The 22356-nt window shown below is 44.4% G+C and overlaps 1 protein-coding gene across 4 annotated transcripts in view; it reads left to right on the plus strand.

The window, feature by feature from the left end:
* The window catches only part of RAD51 (RAD51 recombinase), a 75944-nt gene that overhangs the window by 27685 nt on the left and 25903 nt on the right, over window positions 1-22356 (plus strand). For 2 of the 4 annotated variants that reach the window (XM_068132736.2, XM_068132734.2), the window contains exons 2-8: window positions 184-224; window positions 329-501; window positions 5391-5528; window positions 15556-15673; window positions 15821-15912; window positions 17520-17614; window positions 17986-18099. In XM_068132736.2, the coding sequence (XP_067988837.1) occupies window positions 412-501; window positions 5391-5528; window positions 15556-15673; window positions 15821-15912; window positions 17520-17614; window positions 17986-18099 (647 nt within the window). In that variant the 5' untranslated portion in view covers window positions 184-224; window positions 329-411. The remainder of the gene's footprint in view (window positions 1-183; window positions 225-328; window positions 502-5390; window positions 5529-15555; window positions 15674-15820; window positions 15913-17519; window positions 17615-17985; window positions 18100-22356) is intronic. The other 2 variants (XM_078766305.1, XM_068132735.2) reach the window with 1 other exon arrangement.

Below are 22356 nucleotides of genomic sequence, written 5' to 3' on the forward strand. Positions count from 1 at the left end.
AGCCTTATATTTCCAGTCAGTTTCACTATCTCTGTATTGCTGAAATGTATTTTTGCGTTTTTAGACATATAAGTTATAGCAACTATTTGCCTTTTTAGAGTGGGTTAAATGTTTGAATTTCAATTTATCATTTATGTAACGAATTACGAAATTTAGAATTGAAGTGACGCGCTGACGCCACAGGTCTGGCGGGACGGATGAAACGGTGTTCCTGCTGCTTGCTGGTAAGTGACATTTTGTTTGTTTTCGTAAATCGTATTATCTTTCGACAATAAATGGCCATCAGACGTGTTATGTACGTTTTGATATATATATTTTTTCTTGTCAGCGTGCCATTGGTCCTGGTCCTGAACCTGAAGCTCTTACGATACGGTCGCTGTCCGTAGGCTCGGTTGTCGGAAAGCGGCAGCAATGGCAATGCAGATTCAGAAGGAGGAGAAGGAGAAGGAGGTGATCGCACAGGAGGAGAGTTTCGGACCGCAGCCTGTCTCAAGACTCGACGTAAGGTTTGCGGGAAGTTATCGGTCTGTTCAAATCTTTCGTGTTAACGTTTTAATGTACGTACTAAATGTGCATTTGAATACCGGTAGTCATTTGTGTCTTGGATATCTGTGTTGTGGATGGATTTGGAGAAACCTGGTGGACAGTTTGGGTGTGTGCGTGACAACAACTCATTGATTCAATTTTGTTGATGATCGAGATAAACTTTTTATTTATTTATTTATTTATTTTTGAAGCTTCTTCATCATTGAGACATAGGCCCAAAAATGATAGCTATATAATATTGTTGCGGTTTTGAGGTTGTAAAGTGAGTCTAATAAAGGTTAAAATTTGCCCCCCATAGTTAGTCACACAAGCAACATGTAGCCTCGCGATAGTATAGTTATGTCTTAGTATTTGTGAGCTTAGTTCCTTTCCATTGTTAGTCTGCGTTGAGTAAGAGCCAGGAGAATATAGGCCCTACTGTCACCGACAATCCTACGTCCATAGCCTCAATCCCTTTTGGGTTAACGTTGGTTTATATTGGGCGAGTTAACACGAGGCAGGCAGAGGAGGACCGGGGCGGAGCAGCGGAAGCGCCGACGGTAAGCACGAGCCGCCAATCAGAGCTCGGAGGTGGTGACGGCGGCGTTGCGTCACAGGGCGTGGTGAGAAGGTTCGAGTGAGTTCCAGAAGGTTCGGGGGGCGTAGCTATAAGACCCGCTGCGCAAAGCCCTCGACGGGACATGCGAGAGAGGGATGTGCCTAAAAGGACTCGCGTTGAAAAGGGTTGTTAAAAGGACTCGCGAGAAAAGGATTACACATGACTCGCGGCAGTTGATGAACTAAAGGACTCGCGAGAGAGGGACGTGCGCAAAAGGACTTGATGAGCGGTGAAAGCTGTTGAACACAGCACTAGCGTGGAAGAGGATCGTTATAAAGAACTTGCACGAGAACTCGCACGCTCTAACCAGCTCGGAGGATCGAGAAAGAGGAGTTGGCCGCGTGTGAGAACTGTACATATACGCGGGCGCAGCCAGACGCGCTTGAACCGAATACAGTGCATTTGAGACGCGCGAGTGAGAACGGCTGAGTAATCGCCAGCCGCGCTAAAGTCCCGCCCTTTGCCGTTCCGCCCCATCATCTGGCTTGTTCGGGAGACGTGCTACGAGTCCCTGCCTTCGCCTGCCACCATCTTCGCGGGACGTGCCGGGGCCGTGGAGAGCCGGACGGGGACCATCTCTGGACGACCACGGCGATGCGTTAGGGGAACATATACCCATCTGCAATTCCCTGTGTGAGTGTGAGACGGGCCCGTTGTCTGGGCATTTGTTAGTTAAGACTGTCTAAGGTTGCTCTGTGTCTCTGCGTTCCTGAACCTTGTATATACATGTGGGAATAATTAAAACCTTTGTTCTTCCTTTCTTCCTGATTCGATCGTTCCTGTGGTTTCCTCGTTTGACTAAGCGTAGCACGAGCACAACCGCTCTCATCGGGTTCCAACCTCTAGGTAACTGCGCGGACCACGTGTACGCAATCCGCTCGGCGTACTCAAACCACATGTGGTTCGTGCGAGGCTTGTTTCCTCGCTCCCAGGGCAGCGCGGGGAATTAGGTACGAGCGAGAAGTGGTCCCGAAACCCTACTCCGCGTGTGTCCGGAAGGGACGTTGCAAGTCTCGGTTCCGCCAAGCCCAGTAAAGACAAGGGGATTAATCCCCCCTTTGGTAAGGGGAAGAAGGGTGGCGTAGAGAACCGTAACAATATGATGTTTCAAAAAAGTTGTGGACAGGTTATGCCAAAATTAGGTGGATGAGTTTTGTTGGATGACGAGAACAAGCCGATTCGTTTTTGGTTGATGTCCAGATCCAGATCTGGCCTATCAGTGGGATCTGGCCAAAAAGATAATGCTTGTGGATGGGGGCTGATCTGAGATGATGGTGAACAGCTGTTTGAAGACCTGCAAGGAAAGATGAGTTTGAAGAGACTGAGAAAGTTTGTTCCATTGGCAAGAAAAAAGAAGAAAAATGTGGAGGTGAGTAGTGACTGAATTCTGGGAGTTTCACTGGAAGAACGTGTGTGTCCTGCAGAAACCTTGGGCGGGGGGTGGACAGAGCACTGAAAGAGCAGAGGGTGCAGAATCGCAAAGGAGGTGTTGGAAGGCCTTTGCTTCCACGTCGTCAACCTGAGCAAGGTGTGAGGCGGGAGAGCAGTATTCCATCAAGCTTCAGAGGAAGGCCTTGTAAATGGATAGGAGGTCAGATGTGCCGAGGAAAGACCTTGCACAATGGAGGATGCCCAGTCGGCCAACTTAGAATTGTGGTAAGAATGGGATTAAAGAGATTGAAGAAGTCTCACACGACCGTGTTACAAACGAGAATTTAATGGAGATGATCGGCGACCGATGGCGTCTCAGCAGTAGCAATGTGATGGAGCGCAAGGCAGGCGTGGCTGGGCCATGTGATTCGGCACGGTGGATTGGCAGCAGCTATCGTGGATGGTTTTCCGGAGGGATGTGGTCGTTCGGTAGGCCGACCAAAGATGCGTTGGGTTGACAACATCCAAGACTGGTCAGGGTCCAATATCACGGAACTTAAAGCGGCAGCTCTGGAAAGACTGGTTGTGTCGAAAGCGGCTGTAGTGGTTCCGATGTTGTATAATTCTAGGAGGCGACCACGGGCTTTTGCCTATGTCGAATTATTAGGATGCCGATGAAGTCGGTTCCACAAGCAGAAAAAAAAGAGGAGCGAATGAGCGCAGGTGAGCAGTGAGTATTTGGTCATGTCAATGATGGAATTGCAAAAGTAGTAACGAAAATTCAATATAATCTGATGTACTGGTAAGCTATTGTTGCGGATCTCAAACGTCGGCCTTCCCCTTACCAAGGGGGCATTAATCCCCTTGTCGTTTTACTAGCCGACGCGATCCGGGGCTATCACGTTTCTTCCCGTCAGCGCTGAATAGGGTGGTAGGTCGAATTAGTCCTATTACCTAAGTACTAGCGCCTTCCGGGAAGCAAGGAAATAACCCCACCCGAACCACGGTTTCAGTGGACACGCTGAGCGATAGCGAGCCGCGATTCGGGCCATTAGCAGGTACTAAACCCGATTGGAGCGGTTCCTAATCGTGCCACGCTTACCCAATGGAAGAAATCACTAAGACGGTCGAATTAAGAGGAAAACAGGAAGAACAAGTAATTTATTACACACTTTGTACAAAGAAGAAGAAAAAGAAGCAATGTACAGTGAAGAAGAAGAAGAAGAAGATACACAGGGCAGCCTTATACAGTCTTATACTTATCCCCTGGACACGGGCCCGTTCACACTCAGTCACACTCTCAGACTCACTCACACGGGGTTTGTAGATGGTCAGGCGATGGTCCCAAGGATCTCGTTCACAGCTCGCTCCGGGTACCCGACTCGTACCGTGAAGACGATGGTAGACGGCAGGCAAGCCCTCCGCGTGGCGTTGGCCCGAAGCGGACAATTATATCGGGGGAAGGTAGGCTGGGCTAACAGTTACGTTGTAATAGAAGGACCGGCGCTTGTAATAGAAGGACCGGCGCTTGATATGCGCTCCTTGCAAGCCCACAGCCAAATTCCCACCAAGCCCTTGCAATCGATCAGGATAGCGCGTCTCTCACAATAGTCCTTCACAATGGCGCTTTCCCCAGTGAGTCCTTGAATAATGGCGCCTTCCACAAAAGTCTTGGTTCTCTGGCAAGTTCTTTACACATGCGCTCTCCCATCAAAGTCCTTGTAACCAACAATGCAATGCGCTCCAACCAAATCCCTGTAACCAGCAATGCAATGCGCTCCAACCAAGTCCTTGTAACCAACAATGCAATGCGCTCCAACCAAGTCCTTGTAACCAACAATGCAATGCGCTCCAACCAAGTCCTTGTAACCAACAATGCAATGCGCTCCAACCAAGTCCTACCAAGTCCTTGTAACCAACAATGCAATGCGCTCCAACCAAGTCCCTCAAGTCCTTGTAACCAACAATGCAATGTGCTCCAACCAAGTCCCTTAAGTCCCTGTAACCAACCATGCAATGCGCTCCAACCAAGTCCCTGTAACCAGCAATGCAATGCGCTCCAACCAAGTCCTTGTAACCAACAATGCAATGCGCTCCAACCAAGTCCTACCAAGTCCTTGTAACCAACAATGCAATGCGCTCCAACCAAGTCCCTCAAGTCCTTGTAACCAACAATGCAATGTGCTCCAACCAAGGCCCTCAAGTCCTTTCGAAGGGCTTTGCGCTCACGGTTATATAGCCCCGCTTCAGCCAACCCTCTCGAACCTCTAGCCACACCCTTACCACGCCCAATCAGGCCATCTCACCGAGCCCTGGTTGGTTGTTGGGGTCTTACCGGCTCCGCCCTTGATGTCTGCCTGACGTGGCCACACCCCCACCCTTGCGCTCCGCCCCTTTTCCAGGCCTTACCTCGTGGCCTCTGGGCTGGTTCGAGCAAAAACCCAAGGGCAGCGAACGCCACTGGCAAGCAAGGTGCAAAGGCCAAAAAGGGGAATGGAAGGAAAACTCTCCTCCGAGGTGGAATTTGGAGGGTTTGGTGGCAAAATGGAAGGGAGTCTACCTTATTTGATTTACACAATGCAGATGATTTACTAGGGAAATGGCGTTATCCTAAACACATACTATGACATAACTAATGTTCGAAATGGGCCTACGTGTTGTTTGCAGCCTAACTATGGGGTGCAACCTTTAACCTTTAATGATGTTACCTGTGTGGGTTCTCAAAACCGCAACACTATATTAGATTTTGATTTAATTTTTTTTTTCATTTGCCTGGCACACACACCAAATACTTGTGATATTTTGTCCTTCGGTGTGACTAATTCTTTCAACGTATGCTTGTCTAATTCTGTCCTGTTTTCCTTCCATGCAACAGCAATGTGGTGTGAGTGCTAACGACATAAAGAAACTTGAGGAGGCAGGTTTCCATACAGTGGAGGCAGTGTCCTATGCACCGAAGAAAGAGCTGCTCAACATCAAAGGCATCAGCGAAGCAAAGGCTGAAAAGATATTGGTAAGATTACTGCTCTCCTCTCCCTCCTTCTGGCAGCTCACCCATGCCCCCATTAACTTGAAATGTAAGCGAAGGAAAATATCTCACTAGTGCATGTCCTATATGATTTTGCAGCAAGTCCAGCCTCCTCCACACTCTTAAGTGGTGACATGTGGAGTCTGTAACCACTGTGGATATGTTTGATTGTACGTACGTTTTAACTCGCTCCTCACCAACTACGAATTTGGTTTGTGGTAAGTTTATTTATTTGTTCTGGTTTCTGTGTTAAAGTTTGATGAGGCTCCAGTGGTTGACTGACCACACAACTCCAGAAATTTAAAGGTAAACTAAACTCAAATTAAAAAAGTAAACTGGGTCTCCGTCGAAGGTCATGGGTCTTGCAGCAGGACAATGACTTCCGACCTCAGCAGGACAAACACTTCAAAAAGCACCCAGGAATGGTTCAAGACAACACGCTGGATGTTCTGAAGTGGCCAGCAATGAGTCCAGATTTAAATCCCATTGAACACCTGTGGGGAAATCTGAAAACAGCAGTTGGGAGAAGGCACCCTTCAAATCTGGGAGAACTGGTCAACTGGAGCAGTTTGCACAAGAAGAGTGGGCCAAACTGCCAGTAGAGAGGTGTAGGAAGCTCATTCATGGCTATAGGAAGCGCTTAACTGCAGTTATTTTGTCCAAAGGCCAAATATCAAGTCTAGATGTGAAAATTTTTGTCAATGCCATTCTTTTTATTTTCTGATTTAAAATGTTATATTAAGTTCTGAATCAAAAACAAAGCTTCTGTAATATTAACCCTTTGAGTACGGGATTTTTTTTGATAAAAATACCCCCGGTAGGGTGCATCAAACGCCCCATGATTTTCAAAAAGTTGTTGTATTTTAATGTCTATTCCCTCAAATGTTACACTTGTTGGTAGAAGTATGTATGCAAAAAATAGATGAAATCAGAGGTGGTCCTGGGTGGCCACCGGCCACTTTTATATATTTAGGGCCATTTAGGGCCACAGCTAAACTACTTTACAAGATAATGTAAAATTAACCATTATACCTATATACAAAAGTAAAGTCCTACTTTTACTAAATGCCTAATATCAAACAGTTAAAACAACCTTACATGTCAATGTAAAATTAACCAAAATCGTTCTTCATATTACAAAGTTGTAGTACAGTGTTGTAGTATTGTACTTTCATTGATTAAAAGTTTGAAAATGTATTAAGCACAACGCCAATGTCACTACTCCAACTTTGCTCGTTTCCGCAAATTTGGCCTCGCTTTGCGGTCACATTCAACCACTTGAAGAAGATTTTGGAAGTGGTCTTCTCTTCTTGCAGTTGAGACAAAATCAGTTGCGAGCTTTACTGCTCTCTCCGCAGGGTCATTCACAACATTAAGCCCATCCACAATGGACTTGGCTGCCTTGAAGTGCTCATTGTTCTGCCAAGTGTCAACATCCTCTGTTAGGAAGGTCATATCTAGGTGAAGAAGGTTTACTGTAAACCACGAGTCCTCGTTCACAAGATCAGCCAGGGTTGTCGCTTCTGTAATTTTTGGAAATGACGGTTTGCCATATCCAGAACCGTAGCGGTGTTTTGGAGTGCTTGGCATTTCATCTGGTTGTATGGCCAGTAACACATCTGCAAGGGCACGACGATCCTTTTGAGGAATTGCATTGCTAAACAGTGCCAAAACAACCAGTTCTGGGGTTAAATACCACAAATGTCTATCAAAGGCTTTCACAGCGCTGACTGAAATGGTTGAGTTGACAGCTTTATAGTTGAGCAGAGTCTTGTAAAAGCACAAATCAAACCATGGGGCATTTGAAGCAGACTGACATATGAGCCACCAATCACAATAAATATAAACAACAAAAACAACAAACTCCTTCAGTTTTTTCTGTTGATGTTGTGTTGTTACAGTTCCTCGAGGTAGTAGAGAAATTTGCTCTTCAAGTAGGCATATTTTGATGGAATAAAGAATCTTTGACATCCACCTTGCTTTATGCATGGCCCCTGGTCTGTGGAGTGTTCCTTGTTTTGTGACATCATCATCGAGGACTACCTGGCAGAGTTGTGCCATTTCCTTGTAGTCTTCCCTACAGTATGAAGCGCTTGTGCGGATTGTGCTTAAAACCTTGTTTTTGCAGGATAAAAGCAGCTGTTGTGCATAGTCATTGTACATGGAAATGTCAATTTTGGTTAAACTTTCATTCTTTGCATGCGATATGCGTTCCCAATTCTTCTGGAATTTTTGGAACAAAGATACTTCTGGAGACTTTGATGCCTCAATTTTGAGAACGTCAAACACATGATCCAGGATTACCTCTCCAACATGATGGCGACATGCACACCACAGAAGAGCACGGTCCAGTTTTGATTGAATGGTAACACAGGCAGCTGTAACGTGTCCAGTGTTTGATGCTGTTGTGTCAAAACATAAGTTGACAACTGATTGTTTGCACTTCCATGAATGTAGATACGTGTAAGTGTGCTCGGCAATGATGTCACCTGATGACCTATCACTTCCAGGAGGATATCTAGCCACCCCCAGTAGCTTTACATCAGTGGCATTCCCAACCAACACTGGCAATCTTTCTTCCTTGACATTCTTGTTTGTGAGCGTTGGTATCTGCTTGCCATCCCAGTGAAGTGTTGCAGCTGTTGGGGCGATCCAATTTTCTTGAATATCTTTGGCGATAGCACTTGTTATTGATCGTCGAGCCTTATCAGCAGTTGAGTACGACTTGGCCACACGACGTGGATCACCTCCTGCCTCTTGAATTACAGCTTTGGTGAGCGCAACCTGTTGAACAGGAGTTATGTTTAGTCGAGTAGCAACAGACACAACTGAATGTCTTTTCAGAATATCATGAGGAATAAAGGCAGATGTACCTGCATATGTTGATCTGTGGTGACTACGCTTCCTTTGAAACTCTGGAATCGCCTCTTCTTCAGTTTCTTCCAAGCTATCTGCAGAGTCACTATCATCAGAGCATACAGAACTAATTGTCATCTCTTGTACACTGGATGATTCATGACGTTCTCGTCTTGAAGCTTCCGCTAAGAGGCGTTTTTCTTTTCTATGATCTTTATCAACTTTCTTCTTGTCAACACCACCAAATGAGGCTACTCTGTCAGATTTCATTGACTCTAAAAATACTCTATCTTCCTCATTCTTAATGTTTGTCATTGCATCTTTTGTCCATACACCAAAGGTCTTATCAAGACGTTCATTCATGGTTTGCAACTTAGCCAAAGTGCTTGGAGATTCTCGGCGAGAAACAGGTATTTGACGCAATTTGTTATTGTCATTAAGAAGGTCAAGTATTAGTTTGCAGCATTGATGGTCTGAAAGCACAGGAATATTTGCTTTAGTGTAGAATTTTTTCAGCTGGATAAGGACGATGCTGGCAGATTTCCATTTCAGTGGCTGAGTTTGTTTGCCTTCACATATTTCTTTCTGGATGTACCACATCACGCATCGAAGAACCTGCCGGCAAGTTGGGAGGCGGACTCCTGTCAATGTACCATCTGCTTCTGTAAAAGCATTGCCAAGACCAAAAATGGCACTTGCTAATCTGGTCTTCTTATCTGCCATCTGAAAGAAAATAAAGGATATTATTAGACTACTAGTATGGGACCCACGATTAGACCTCCGATTTCATTCATGTAAAAATACAAACTAATTATCAAACCATCGTTTTTTGCATAAAATTGTTATATTTGTATTCCTCTCATCAAGACCTTCAATTTGATACCAAACATGACTAGGTTTGGGTGTAAAATAACAAAATCAAACATTTTTACATAGTGCGGCCCCGAAAATGGCCCTAAATATATAAAAGTGGCCGGTGGCCACCCAGGACCACCTCTGATTTCATTTATTTTTTGCATACATACTTCTACCAACAAGTGTAACATTTGAGAGAATAGACATTAAAATCCAAGAACCTAAGGGCGTTTGATGCACCCTAACCCCCGGTACGGGATTAATTTGGCATTACGGGAATGCAACCACGTACTGACAATCTATTTATAGGTATAGTCAATGACGTGTAGTAGCGTCATCCGTACACAAAACTTTTTCGTGGGTTGCGGCACTGGACATCATCCGTACTCAAAGGGTTAACGGTGAAATAAAAAATTGTGGAGACCAAATACTTTTGTCAATTTCAACTTATTTTTAGAGAAAAATTGTGTTATTTGAAAAACTGCAAGGGTGCCAAAATTTTTGGCCACGACTGTAAATGTTTTAATTGAATGCTTTAGCTTAGAAATCTGAAATTGCATGCATTTGGTCTATGACCCATTTGTATTGAAATATTACATGCAGCACAAGACTGTGAGGTAGCATCATTGTCGGAGGGCAAGGCTGTGCCACTGATGCAATGCCTCTCTGCTAGTGTTACGGATTCATCACTTCCGCCTTTGTTGTTATTATATACTTGTACGTACTTGTACTTATACGAACACTGAAGTGTTAAGGAACCTAGGCCAGGAATTAGGTCATTTGACGAGGGAACAAGGACAATTGTCCAACCTAATTTCTGAGTTTGCACATTTGTTCACAGATGTACCTGGTCGTACCGACCTGGTATATCATGATATTGATGTGGGGGAGGCCACTCCCGTGAAACAACACCCCTACCGGATGAAACCCTGTTAAGCTGGAATATCTCCAGCTGGAGGTTCATCCAGATTGAATTAACCTTGAGGGTTCCTGTGCGTTGTTTGGAATTTTTGTTGCTTGCGGAACTTGATCAGCCATAGTTTTGATTTGTAGTTTTATGGGTGTGAGTATTACTTTTGGTTGTTAAAGGTACTTTTTCTATGGAAAGAAACTTTTCACCATGTTCAAACCTTCTTCCTTGAAGACTGGGAGTGTTATGGATTCGTCACTTCCACCTTTGTTGTTATTATATACTTGTAGGATTTTTTAGTTTCAGGTAATACTGTTAAGATTTCTGTGTGAAATGGAGATGACTTTAATAAAAGGTAAAAATAAATGTTTGTGGAGAAAAAAGAAAACACGGCAAAGAAACCGGAAGAGGAGAGGAAAAAGTCGTCAGGGGAGAAGAGACGGTCGTGAGAGAGAGCCGTGAGTCAGATCGAGGCTGCGAGCGGACTTCCCCGATATTGGTTGCGAATGAATTGAGGCTTCCCGTGAAAGGGATTGCCGTGACATCGTCCCATATTGCGATTGCAATTAAACCTGCGTCTCAGGAGGGAGAGGAGAGGAGAGGGAGAGGAGGCCGAAGAGCTCACCTTCATGAATCCACCTGATGTCCACGACCCTGCAATAGATCAACTCAAACCATCACGGAATTAAAATGTACAAAAATACCGGATTTATTAAACAAAATGCTGGTAACAAAGAAAACACGATAAAAAATATATTCCTAATTGGAGCGCTCCCACACAGACCCGAATCCAGACAAAGGATAAAATAACTGGAAAATAAATGGGTGTGATTTGTGGCACTTATCTCCAATCGGCTCTTGAATCTCGTCAGGAATCGTCAAAAATCGTCTGAGCCCTTGGTGGGAAAATGCGCTTGCTGTACTGCTGTGGGCGCGAACTAGACCTCACGCACCCGCGTTCGTCCAGCCACGCTCGTCTTCGTCGTCCGTGTGCGGGAAACCGCAGTTCTTGGTCCGCAGCTCTTCCTCCTCACGACCACGAGCAAGATGTCGGAACACGACCGCCCGTGATGAATCTCCCTTGCGCAAGAAGACAAAATGCGACAGTTTGCTATGGGATCCAGAACGAGGAGAAGCCAGAAAATGTCGGCACACGACCGTTCACCACCAGATCCAAAACGAGAAGGGAAAATGTCGGCACACGAACTTTCACCACCTGATCCAAAACGAGAAGAACCAAGAGGACGTCGATGCCGAGAGACAAAATGTCGATGCCGAGAGAGGCAAAATGTCGATGCTGAGAGAGAGCTTTTCGGCGACCGTTCACCAACAAAGTCCGGACCCAAGAGACAAAATGTCCGCCACTCCAATTGTTTTGTACGCGAGGCTCTGGCGTCATCCCACCACGTACCCGTCTCAGCTCCTATCAGCGAGTCTCATCTTACCAGTCTCTGTGTCAATCAAATCCCTGCCAATCACTGCTCTTTGAGGCATGGCTTCATGAACCTTTTGTGCCTCTGCGCTCACCAAGTCGGTGTTATCCGCGATAGTGCTTGATGCCTAGTTTCCGGTTGGTTTTTGATTAGTGTGGTTACTGGCCGATTTCTTACTAGGTGTGTAGTACGGTATCATAAGTAACACAGGAAAAGATAACAGAGGCAATTGCATACAGGGGATTAATTTACCCATAATCCCTCGCAAATTAACAAACCCACCCCTCTCATGGGGACGAAGATACACTTACACGACATCCGGTCTACACAAATTTCCTACTTATGAGACATCGAGGTTTCTTCTTCTTCACGACAGTCGGAGCACACTAATCTATCTATACAATTCTACTTGGACTGAGGTATTGCCTACCCCCTACAAACGTAACAATATACAGTCACGTGAAAAAGTAAGTACACCCCATGTAAAGTTTTGACTTTTTCAACATATTTCAACATACAGCTATTTGATCTTCATTTCAACAATATTGATAGATAAAGGTGATATAATATAACAAATATCATGAAACATTTACATTTTGTAGTCCATTGTATAATTTAAATAAACATAAATGCAAATTTCGCATGTGGAAAAAGTATGTACACCCTTGGCTCTAATAGGTGGTATTGCCCCCTTTGGCAGAAACAACCTCAAGTAGGCGTTTCTTATAACTGTCTACCAGTCTCTGACATCGACTGGGAGAAATTTTTGCCCACTCCTCCATGCAGAATTCTTTCAGCTGGGTGATGTTTGAGGGGTTTCTTGCATGCACAGCTCGTTTCAAATCCCCCCACAACATCTCGATGGAATTTAGATCCGGGCTTTGACTTGGCCATTCCAGAACCCTCCATTTCTTTCTTTTCAGCCATTCCTTGGTGGATTTACTGGTACTAGGGCATGCCCGTACTATATATATATCTAAAAGTATATCCCCCCCCCCCTCTATTTACATGCAATGGTTTGGTCCAAAGCTAACGGCTTGCGAGTACGGTGACAATCCCCCCCCCTTTATTTACATGAAATGGTTTGGTCCAAAGCTAACGGCTAGCGGAGTTTGGTAAAGAAATCGCCATAGCGTGCACAAATGCGCAGGAAAGCGAAAGAATCGCAAATTAGTTTTAATTAGTTTTAAAACATAGTTTAACGCCAACATAGCGGCAACATAGTTTGCCAACGTGAAATAAATGAATACGCTCTCAAATGTGCCAAAAAAAAAAAAAAAACGCTACCCGTACGCTCTACCCCGCCCGTACGCCCGTAAACAAAAAAAACAACGCTCTTCGCTTCCGCCCTTCGCTCTGACTGAATTGGGAGAAATAATGCGCATAAGAAATCGAGAAATTATTATTTTCTCCGGAAGAAATCGAATTACGTACCGTAATGGCGCACGCGCTGGGCTCAGCATCAGCTCGCTCTCACATCGGCCACGCCTACGCAATAACGCGTTCTGTGATTGGATGCCGGAAGTGCAGTCCTCACTGTCCGGAAGGTCGTATATCGCAGTTACGATGAATCGCAAATTAGTTTTTATTAGTTTTAAAACATAGTTTAACGGCAACATAGTTTGCAAACGTGAAATAAATGAATACGCTCTCAAATGTGCCATCCGAGGCAGAGTGTGTCCGCCACGTTCGGCACACGCGATAGCTCGCTGCTCTCTGATTGGTTGAATCGTTTTTTGGACATAGCTCGGTAAGTAATTGTCCGATTAATATGAAACCTTGAAAAGGCACATCCTCGGGTCCCCAGCAATATACCTGGCAAGTTTCAAGTATATCGGACCGGTAGTTGTCGAGAAACAGCGGTCACAGACATACAAACAAACAAACAAACGTACAAACAAACATACACACAGAGATTAGTGGAATTATAGATAGATGTTTCAGGTCATTGTCATGTTGCAAGGTCCACCTTCGGTTGAGCTTCAACTCTCCGACAGTTGGCCTCACATTATCCTCAAGCACCCTCTGGTACAATGAAGAATTCATAGTGGATTCTATGATGGTGAGCTGCCCAGGCCCTGATGCAGCAAAGCAAAGCAAAGCTTTGGGTTATGCCCAAACCATAATATTTCCACCACCATGCTTTACAGTTGGTGTCAGGTTCTTGTGGTCAAATGCTGTCTTTGGTTTTCGCCAAACATGTCTTCTGGTACTGTGGCCAAATAGCTCTACCTTTCACTCATCTGTCCAGAGCACATTGTTCCAGATGTGCTGGTCTTTGCCTGGGTGTTCATTGGCAAACTTTAGTCTTGCCCTGATGTTCTTTCTGGACAGCAAAGGTTTCCTCCTGGCACACCTCCCATGTAGATCAAATTTGTGCAGCTTCTTTCTAATTGTAGACTCGTGCACTTTGACATCAACAGTGGCAAGAGCTACCTGTAGGTCCCGTGATGACATTCTGGGGTTCTTGGAGACTTCTTTCAGCATCTTGCGGTCTGCTCTCGGGCTGAACCTGCTGGGGCAGCGTGGCCTGAACAAGTTGGCAGTTGTTTGGAATCTTCTCCACTTGTAGATGATCTTCCGGACAGTCGAATGATTGATTTCAAATTGCTTGGAGATCTTTTTAAATCTCTTCCCAGACTCGTAGGCATCTATAACATTCTTTCAGAAGGCCTCAGAGAGCTCTTTTGATCTAGGCATGGTGATGCCACACACTTCAACAACAAAGAGCAAACTAAACTAAATGTCTGAGGTTTAAATAAGACAGGCTCCTCCAAGATCCTCTCTAACGATGTTCTAATCTTTTGCACCTGAGCTGGTGCACCTGATTCTAATTTTAGGTGTTCGAAGTCGTGATAAATGTAGGGGTGTACTTACTTTTGCCACATGCGAAATTTGCATTTATGTTTATTTAAATTATACAATGGACTACAAAATGTAAATGTTTCATGATATTTGTTATATTATATCACCTTTATCTATCAATATTGTTGAAATGAAGATCAAATAGCTGTATGTTGAAAGATGTTGAAAAAGTCAAAACTTTACATGGGGTGTACTTACTTTTTCATGCGACTATTTGTCTTTTTAATGGACCTTCCAACTTGGACTAGTCCCATTTTCTCACTTTATCTGTCTTGAAAGATGATATGGTCAATCATTTCATCTTCTGAGGTCTACTCTATGGAGCATGTTCACCTCACTTGGAGCCATTGTCTGCCCTGTGAAGACCATATTTTGAAACTAGACAATTACTATCTCCATGACCTCCCGGTCTTGGTTCTCCCCAACTCTTTATAATGAGCAGTATATTTGTTTGAAGTGCCATTTAATGCATTGGCTGGAGCGTGTGTATTCCACTTGGCATTTCTTGATGCAGACTCTACACCTGGGATATTATATTTAGAGTTGAGATCTGAATGTGATTAGAATCTCTGTTCATGAGGTTCAAGCATGAGACTTGTTATTCCACTGCAGACATGCAGACTTTTATTATTATTTATTTATTTATTTGTTCTTGCTCTCATTCCACCAACTTCCATCCTCTGTAGCTTCTGAGTTATTCACTTTCCTGATCTATATCTCGCATCGGAACCTTCTCTGTGTCCAAGCTAACGACTGACCTCCATGTTTTACATATTCCGTCCCACCTATGGAATGGGCTTCTACCTTGCTCTTCTCTCAATTCCTTTACGTAGCTAGGTCTCTACTAATTTAGGACCAATTGTCTTTGCTTTTCTCTATCAGTTTCATACCTGCTCATTTCCCACCTTCCCACTATTATTATATAGGTACCTAATCCCTATGTGACTCAGCTTGACCACGAGTTTTGGCATGTGTATACAAAAACGAAATGTGCACCAGGTGATTTATTTATTTATTTTGTTTGTTCTGTGTTTGTTTTGTTGCATTTCGTTGCCTCTGCAACCTCAGTTGCAGCCCTTTATTCTCCTTTCAGGCAGAAGCGTCTAAGCTTGTGCCGATGGGTTTCACGACTGCCACGGAGTTCCACCAACGCCGATCTGAGATCATTCAGATTGGAACTGGTTCCAAAGAGCTAGATAAGCTCCTGCAAGGTTGGTTTCTTCACCCTTTTTTGATCAAATTAATAATGCATATCTTCCATGGGATTAACAGCCAGCCATTGAAAATTGTGCATGGACGGTTTCAGAAAATGAAATAAAATAACTGCATGAGTCAATAATTTACCATTTTTGCTGCAGGGGGAATCGAAACTGGCTCTATTACAGAGCTGTTTGGAGAATTCCGTACAGGAAAGACTCAACTCTGTCACACTTTAGCTGTAACCTGCCAGGTAAGTTGTGGCAGGGTGCTTAAAATGCAGTTCTATTTTTCCGGTTTCTTTTTTTCTTGTGTTGAGTTGTCCTGACACTAAATTCTCCAACAAACTGTTGAACGTCAACTTTTATAGGATTTATGTCATGGGTGGGCGGAGAGCATGAGGGCGGGTGGGAGGAAAGCATGAGGGTGGGTGGGCTTATTTGGTTGCATTGGCACTGTTCCACACCTGCGTGCAACTGCAGTGCAATAATCTTCATCCTGATGAAGCAACAATTAGAAGGAAGGAAGGAAATAAAATAAATTCAATCTAGGTCCATCATATAGCGGGAGGAGTGAGCAGGGGTGGTCCATTACCAATAATCCTGCAGAGCATTTGCCAAATGGGTTAAGCATTCAAGCTTTCCAACGAAACGGTTAAGGAACGGCTGGTATGGCCAGTGATAAGAGATTCGTACGTATGAAGATAAGGCATTCGATGATGAGCACTTGGAGTTCACTTGGCCCGTCATTGCTTTTCTCATTGTAATCCTCCCATTATGTTAATTATTCTTTTAATTTGATTTATTTTGCCTTCCTAACTCTGGGGATTTTCCCCACGGAGTACCCAAGCACGACTGTGGAAGCCATCACGTCGATCTCGCTGGTTAATTATTTTCGTTTCACTCAATAAAGTTACACTTTGGGCACATTTCTTAATCTTTTCTTCACTCAATGTAGTTGTTGTAACAGTATAAAAAGTTCAGTTTTGTTGTTACGTTTAATGTTTTGGCGATATGAAGAAGGAGGAAGAACAGCCCTGCTTAAAGCTTCGTTGTAGGATATACACATGGATATAAGAACTGATAATTTTTTAAATTACAAGATTTCACTCCACATTTCAGCACTTATTTGGACCTCGAGATCAAATCCTCAAACCCGAACACGGGTTTCAATTATGTACTTTAATTGGTCCATGAGAGTAGATCTTGTTTCGTGAGTACACAACAACACAACAACATGCATTTTAAAGGCCATTTTCCCTACTAGAGTGGGGGTTAGCCAACAACAACTAACAACAACAACAACAACAACGTGAGTACTAACATTAAAGTATCACCCCTTTTATTTTTTAAAGGAACAACCCAGGCAAATCCACTCCTCAAAACAATAACGGTTAAAGCATACCTGTATCCCCTATCATTATTCAATTCAATTAAATCGGCGGACCAGATGTGGTCGGTGTCTTTAGAATAAACCTTCCTTCTTTTAAACTTTCTAAACTTTTTAAACTTCGTGAGTAGATAAAGGAAAATGTTTTGACAGTGGAAAGGGGAGATTTATGAATTGATGATTGATGAGAATTTATGATGATTGATTGAGATGAAGGAAAAAGGGAGAAAGGGAGATTGTGGAAAGGGAAAAGAATTGCACACCCAACCTCAATAAAGGCAGGTAGCTGACTCATATTGAAAGAGTAGAGAAATCTCTTTGCAAATTATTTTATTAATAATTTGCTTTGTAGATATTTACTTGCTTTGCAAATTAAACATATTTGCAAATTATTTTAGCTTTAAAATTATTATTATTCCAATGTTTGTATGTGCATGTATAATTATTGGAGGTGTTCCATATCCTTACCAGCTTCCTATTGACAGAGGGGGAGGTGAGGGGAAGGCCATGTATATTGACACCGAAGGGACATTCCGGCCTGAGCGCTTGCTGGCTGTGGCTGAAAGGTGTGTTTACTTGCTGTTTACTTGATTCCTAGCATGCTATTATTTTGGAATACTGTTCATCCACGACGTCGCTCAATAAAACCCCACTTTATTCATCCTTTTGTTGAATAAACCCTAAGCTTCACTGTGCTCTTCTCCCCCTGTGCTCTTCTGCCCCCTGTGCTCTTCTCCCCCTGTGTATTTGTTTCGTTCCATACAGTGCATTAAATATAATTTTCATCCATAAAGTTGTTTTTATTTTATTTTATTTATTTATTTTTTCCTCCAACATCATGTATTGTTGAATACAAGAGATCATAAATGATTATGTTTAGCATAGATAGTAGTACACTATTCCACATGAATCATAAACTGTCATAATGCTCCTTTAGGTATGGCTTGTCTGGGAGTGACGTACTGGACAATGTCGCTTATGCCCGGGCCTTCAACACAGATCATCAATCTCAGCTATTATATCAGGCTTCTGCCATGATGGCAGAATCCAGGTAAGTGTTGCTATAATTTATTTATAAGAATTCTGTGACCACCAGTTTTTGAGGCTCTGTTCCAGTCAATACATTTGTAAACGACATAACTTTTACAGCCATTAATAGAATCCTTTCATATCGAAATGCCAGGAAATAAATCATGTTGAGCTTCTTATGCACTAAAGATTATAAGGAAGCAATTGTTGAGCTGGTTTTTTATCATCTCTCAGCCAGCCCTCATCCCTCCTCCCTGTCCTTTCATCCTTTCGACCCACCCAAGTTCTTTCATGGCACGCATGTCTTCCATTAACCCTCAGGTTTACACACCCAAGGCTTGCTGCCCACCTTCACAATTTTGTTCCCCTTTTCTCTTTTTCACTCCATCTACTGTATATCTCTTTCTGACAACATGGCCAAACCTTTAACCACTCATTCCTACTCTCTCTTCCTCATATGTGGCGATTTCAATTGTCACAATGCAAATTGGCTGGGTGTTGGTACTGCTCTCACCAGACATGGCATTTTAGCAAAGGAGTCTGTCACTCCATGGGATTGACTCAATCTGTGAACTTTCCAACCAGGATTTCTCCCATTGACAAATCCTCCATTCTGACTTGGTGATTATTTCTGGTGTGCGATAGAGAAGCTGATGGAAAACGTGAAAGATGAGGAAGTTGTTGTGGTAGGAGGAGACCTAAATGGACATGTGGGAAGGAGTATGGACGGTTTTGAGGGAGTTCATGGGGGTTATGGATATGGTGTGAGAAATGGAGAAGGTGAAAGGATTTTGGAGTTTGCTGATGGAGCTGATTTGTTGATTTGTAATACTCAGTTCCAGAAAGAGGATAATAAGCTTGTTACATACACGTCAGGTGGGTCGATGACAACTGTTGACTACCTGATGGTGCGTAGGCGAGATAGGGGGCACCTCCGGGACACAAAGGTGATCCCGGGGGAGGAGGCTGTTTCACAGCACCACTTGGTTGTCTGCGACATAAGGGTGAAAGGTGCGAGGAGAGCTCGGCGGGTGAAGTACCAACCGAGAATGAAGGTGTGAAGGTGTGGAGGTTGAAAGAGGTGACAGTAAGGTTGGCATTAAAAGAGAGGCTGAGTAGGGTAGAGGATGATGTGGTTGAGCGAGAACGTGGTTGGATGTCAATGAAAGATAGTCTGTTGGGAGCCATTGGTGAGGTATGTGGATGGACAAAAGGACCACTGAGGCACTCGGAAACATGGTGGTGGGATGAGGAAGTTGGAAAGAGGATTGACGAGAAGAGGAAGAAGTTCAAGGAGTGGCAGGATGAAGCGAAGGGTACGGGAGCAGAAAAAGCAGAGCATGAAAGTTATAAGGCAGCCAAGAAGGCTGCAAAGAAAGAGGTAGCAAAGGCGCAGGAGGCATGTAGGAAAATGTTCGGAGAAAGCTTGGATTCGGAAGAGGGTGAGAGAGCGGTATTCAGGATTGCAAAGCAGATAGCGAAAGAGAGGTGTGATGTGATGGGGGTGAGTTGCTTGAAGGATGAAGTGGGACAAATCGTTGTGGACCCAGATGGAATTAAAGGAAGATGGAAAAGATATATGGAAATGCTGTTGAACACAGAGAATGAATGGGATGGCAACATACAGAGTAACCCAGTTTTAGGACCGGCAGAGAAGATAACTGAGAAGGAAGTTGAGGAAGCGATAAAAGCAATGAAGAGTAGAAAAGCGGGAGGGCCGACGGGAGTTGTGGGAGATATGTTGAAGGCAGCAGGAAGTTGGGGTGTGAAGAGAATGACAGAGATCTGTAATCTGGTGGTGGAAGATGGCCGCATTCCAGTGGATTGGGAACTGAGTACCCTCGTCCCTCTATACAAGGGGAAAGGTGACCCTCTGGAGTGTGGCTCGTACCGAGCGATAAAGTTATTGGAGCATGGAATGAAGGTATTGGAAAGGGTGTTGGAGATGAGGATAAGGAAGAAGGTGAAGATCGACGAAATGCAGTTTGGATTTATGCCAGGAAGAGGAACGACAGACGTGCTCTTTATTGTGAGGCAGTTGTAGGAGAAGTACATGGAGAAGAGGAAGAAGTTGTTTCTTGGGTTTGTTGATCTGGAGAAAGCATTCGATAGGGTTCCACCCGAAGTATTGACATGGGCATTGAGGAAGTTAGGAGTGGAGGAATGGTTGATCGGAGTAGTAATGGCAATGTACAAAAGAGCGTGCACAGCTGTAAGGAGGAAGGACGGAAACAGTGGTGAGTTTGAGGTGAAGGTGGGAGTGCATCAGGGGTCGGTACCAAGTCCACTGCTATTTGTAGCTGTGATGAAGGTGCTGGCTCAGAACGTAAAGGAGGGTTTACCGTGGGAGTTGTTGTGTGCAGATGATCTGGTGTTGATTGTGGAAAGTATGGATGGACTGAAGGAAAAGATGAACAAGTGGAAGGAATGTATGGAGACAAAAGGTCTGAAGGTGAATATAGGAAAGACGAAGGTGATGGCAAGTGGTAAAGCGTGTGGTGAGATGGAAAGAACTGGGAAGTGGCCCTGTGCTGTGTAGGAAGGGTGTCGGAGTGAACTCCATTCAATGTACAATGTGCGCTGAGTGGGTTCATCAAAAATGTAGTGGTCTGAGAGGGTCATTAACCAGTGTGGCAGCTACATTCAAATGTAAGGTGTGCACAGAGGGAGCTGCAGATGGAGGAAATGTTGAGTTGCATCTTGGAGACGATGTGAAGCTGGAAGGTGTGAAAACATTTTGCTACCTCGGAGACATGCAGAATGGAGAAGGTGGATCAGACTCTGCAACGGCTGCAAGAGTGAGATGTGCATGGAAGAAGTTTCGGGAACTGAGTGGCGTGCTGATGAGGAGGGGAGTGTCGTTGAAGCTGAAGGGAAAGGTGTATGCTGCATGTGTGAGAAGTGTTATGATTTATGGGAGCGAGACATGGGTAATGAAAGTAGACCAGCAACGAAGGCTGGAAATGCGAATGGTTCGGTGGATGTGCGGAGTATCGTTGAGAGAGAGGAAGACAAATGATGAATTGCGAAAGATGATGGGAATAGAGCCTGTGATTGATGCTGTGAAGAGGAACAGGTTAAGATGGTTTGGTCACGTGTTGAGGAAGGATGAAAGTGACTGGTTGAGAAGAGTGATGGAAATGAATGCAGAAGGAAGTAGAGGACGGGGAAGACCGAGAAAGACTTGGCTAAAGATGGTGGAAGAAGAAATGCGGGCAAGGGGGTTAACAAGGAGAGATGCAGAAAATCGGGCAAAATGGAGAAGATTGTCATGGGGACCGCAAGGCTAACCCCCGCTCTAACAGGGAAAATGGCCTTAAAATGCATGTTGTTGTTGTGTTGTGTTGACTTGGAGATTATGAACTTCCACACATACCTCTCCTGCTCTTCCTCTGCTCCAAATGGTTTGTCTGAACATATGCTTGTGGAAGTCAACACCTCTCTGGCTATTCTCAGAGCTGCCGGAGAGCCTGGCAGTTCACTCGGGCAGATTGACAGGGACTGCAAGCAGCCATCTTTCAGGACTGATCTCCCACATCTCCTGCCCTTGATGGTATCTCAGCCTGGGAATTCTTCCACATAAACCTGCTCTCTCTCTCTCTCTCTCCCCCTCTCTCTCTCCCTCTCTCCCTCCCTCTCTCCCTCTCTCTCCCTCTCTCTCTCCCTCTCTCTCTCCCTCTCTCTCTCTCCCTCCCTCTCTCCCTCTCTCTCTCTCCCTCTCTCTCTCCCTCTCTCTCTCTCTCTCTTGCAATTAACCCTGTGGACTGTTAATGACACGAAAGAACATGAAGACCCAGAATACACCAAGGACTCAAATGACAGAGGACCCAAAAGACCCCAAGGACTCAGAACACCCCCAAGGACTCAGAAGACATCCAAGGACTCTGAAGATCCAAAACTGGTCATTAACAACCTGGTGGCCCCTCTCTTATGGCATAAAATGATTGCCTTGCAGCCACCTGCAACGTTGGTGTCGTCAATCCAAAAATGTTTACTTGACTTCTTTTGGGATGGCAAACACTGGCTAAAGCCAGAGACTATTTGCCTCCCACTGGCAGAAGGTGGTCATGGGCTTGTGGACATTCTTTGTCGGGTGATGGCCTTCCGAGTCTCCACAGCTCGTCGTTTTATATTTCTGGAGGCCTTGCCCTGGAAATCGACTGCAAACTGTATACTAAAACAAGCCGGCATGCTTGGGTACAATTGTGAACTCTTCTTCATGGAGCTGCAACATGTCGATGCTTCGCTGCTCCCTGACTTTTACCAAGATGTCTTGAAC

Source organism: Myxine glutinosa, chromosome 12 (assembly GCF_964187855.1).
Source record: "Myxine glutinosa chromosome 12, kmMyxGlut1.1, whole genome shotgun sequence".
NCBI classification, from domain to species: Eukaryota; Metazoa; Chordata; class Myxini; order Myxiniformes; family Myxinidae; genus Myxine; species Myxine glutinosa.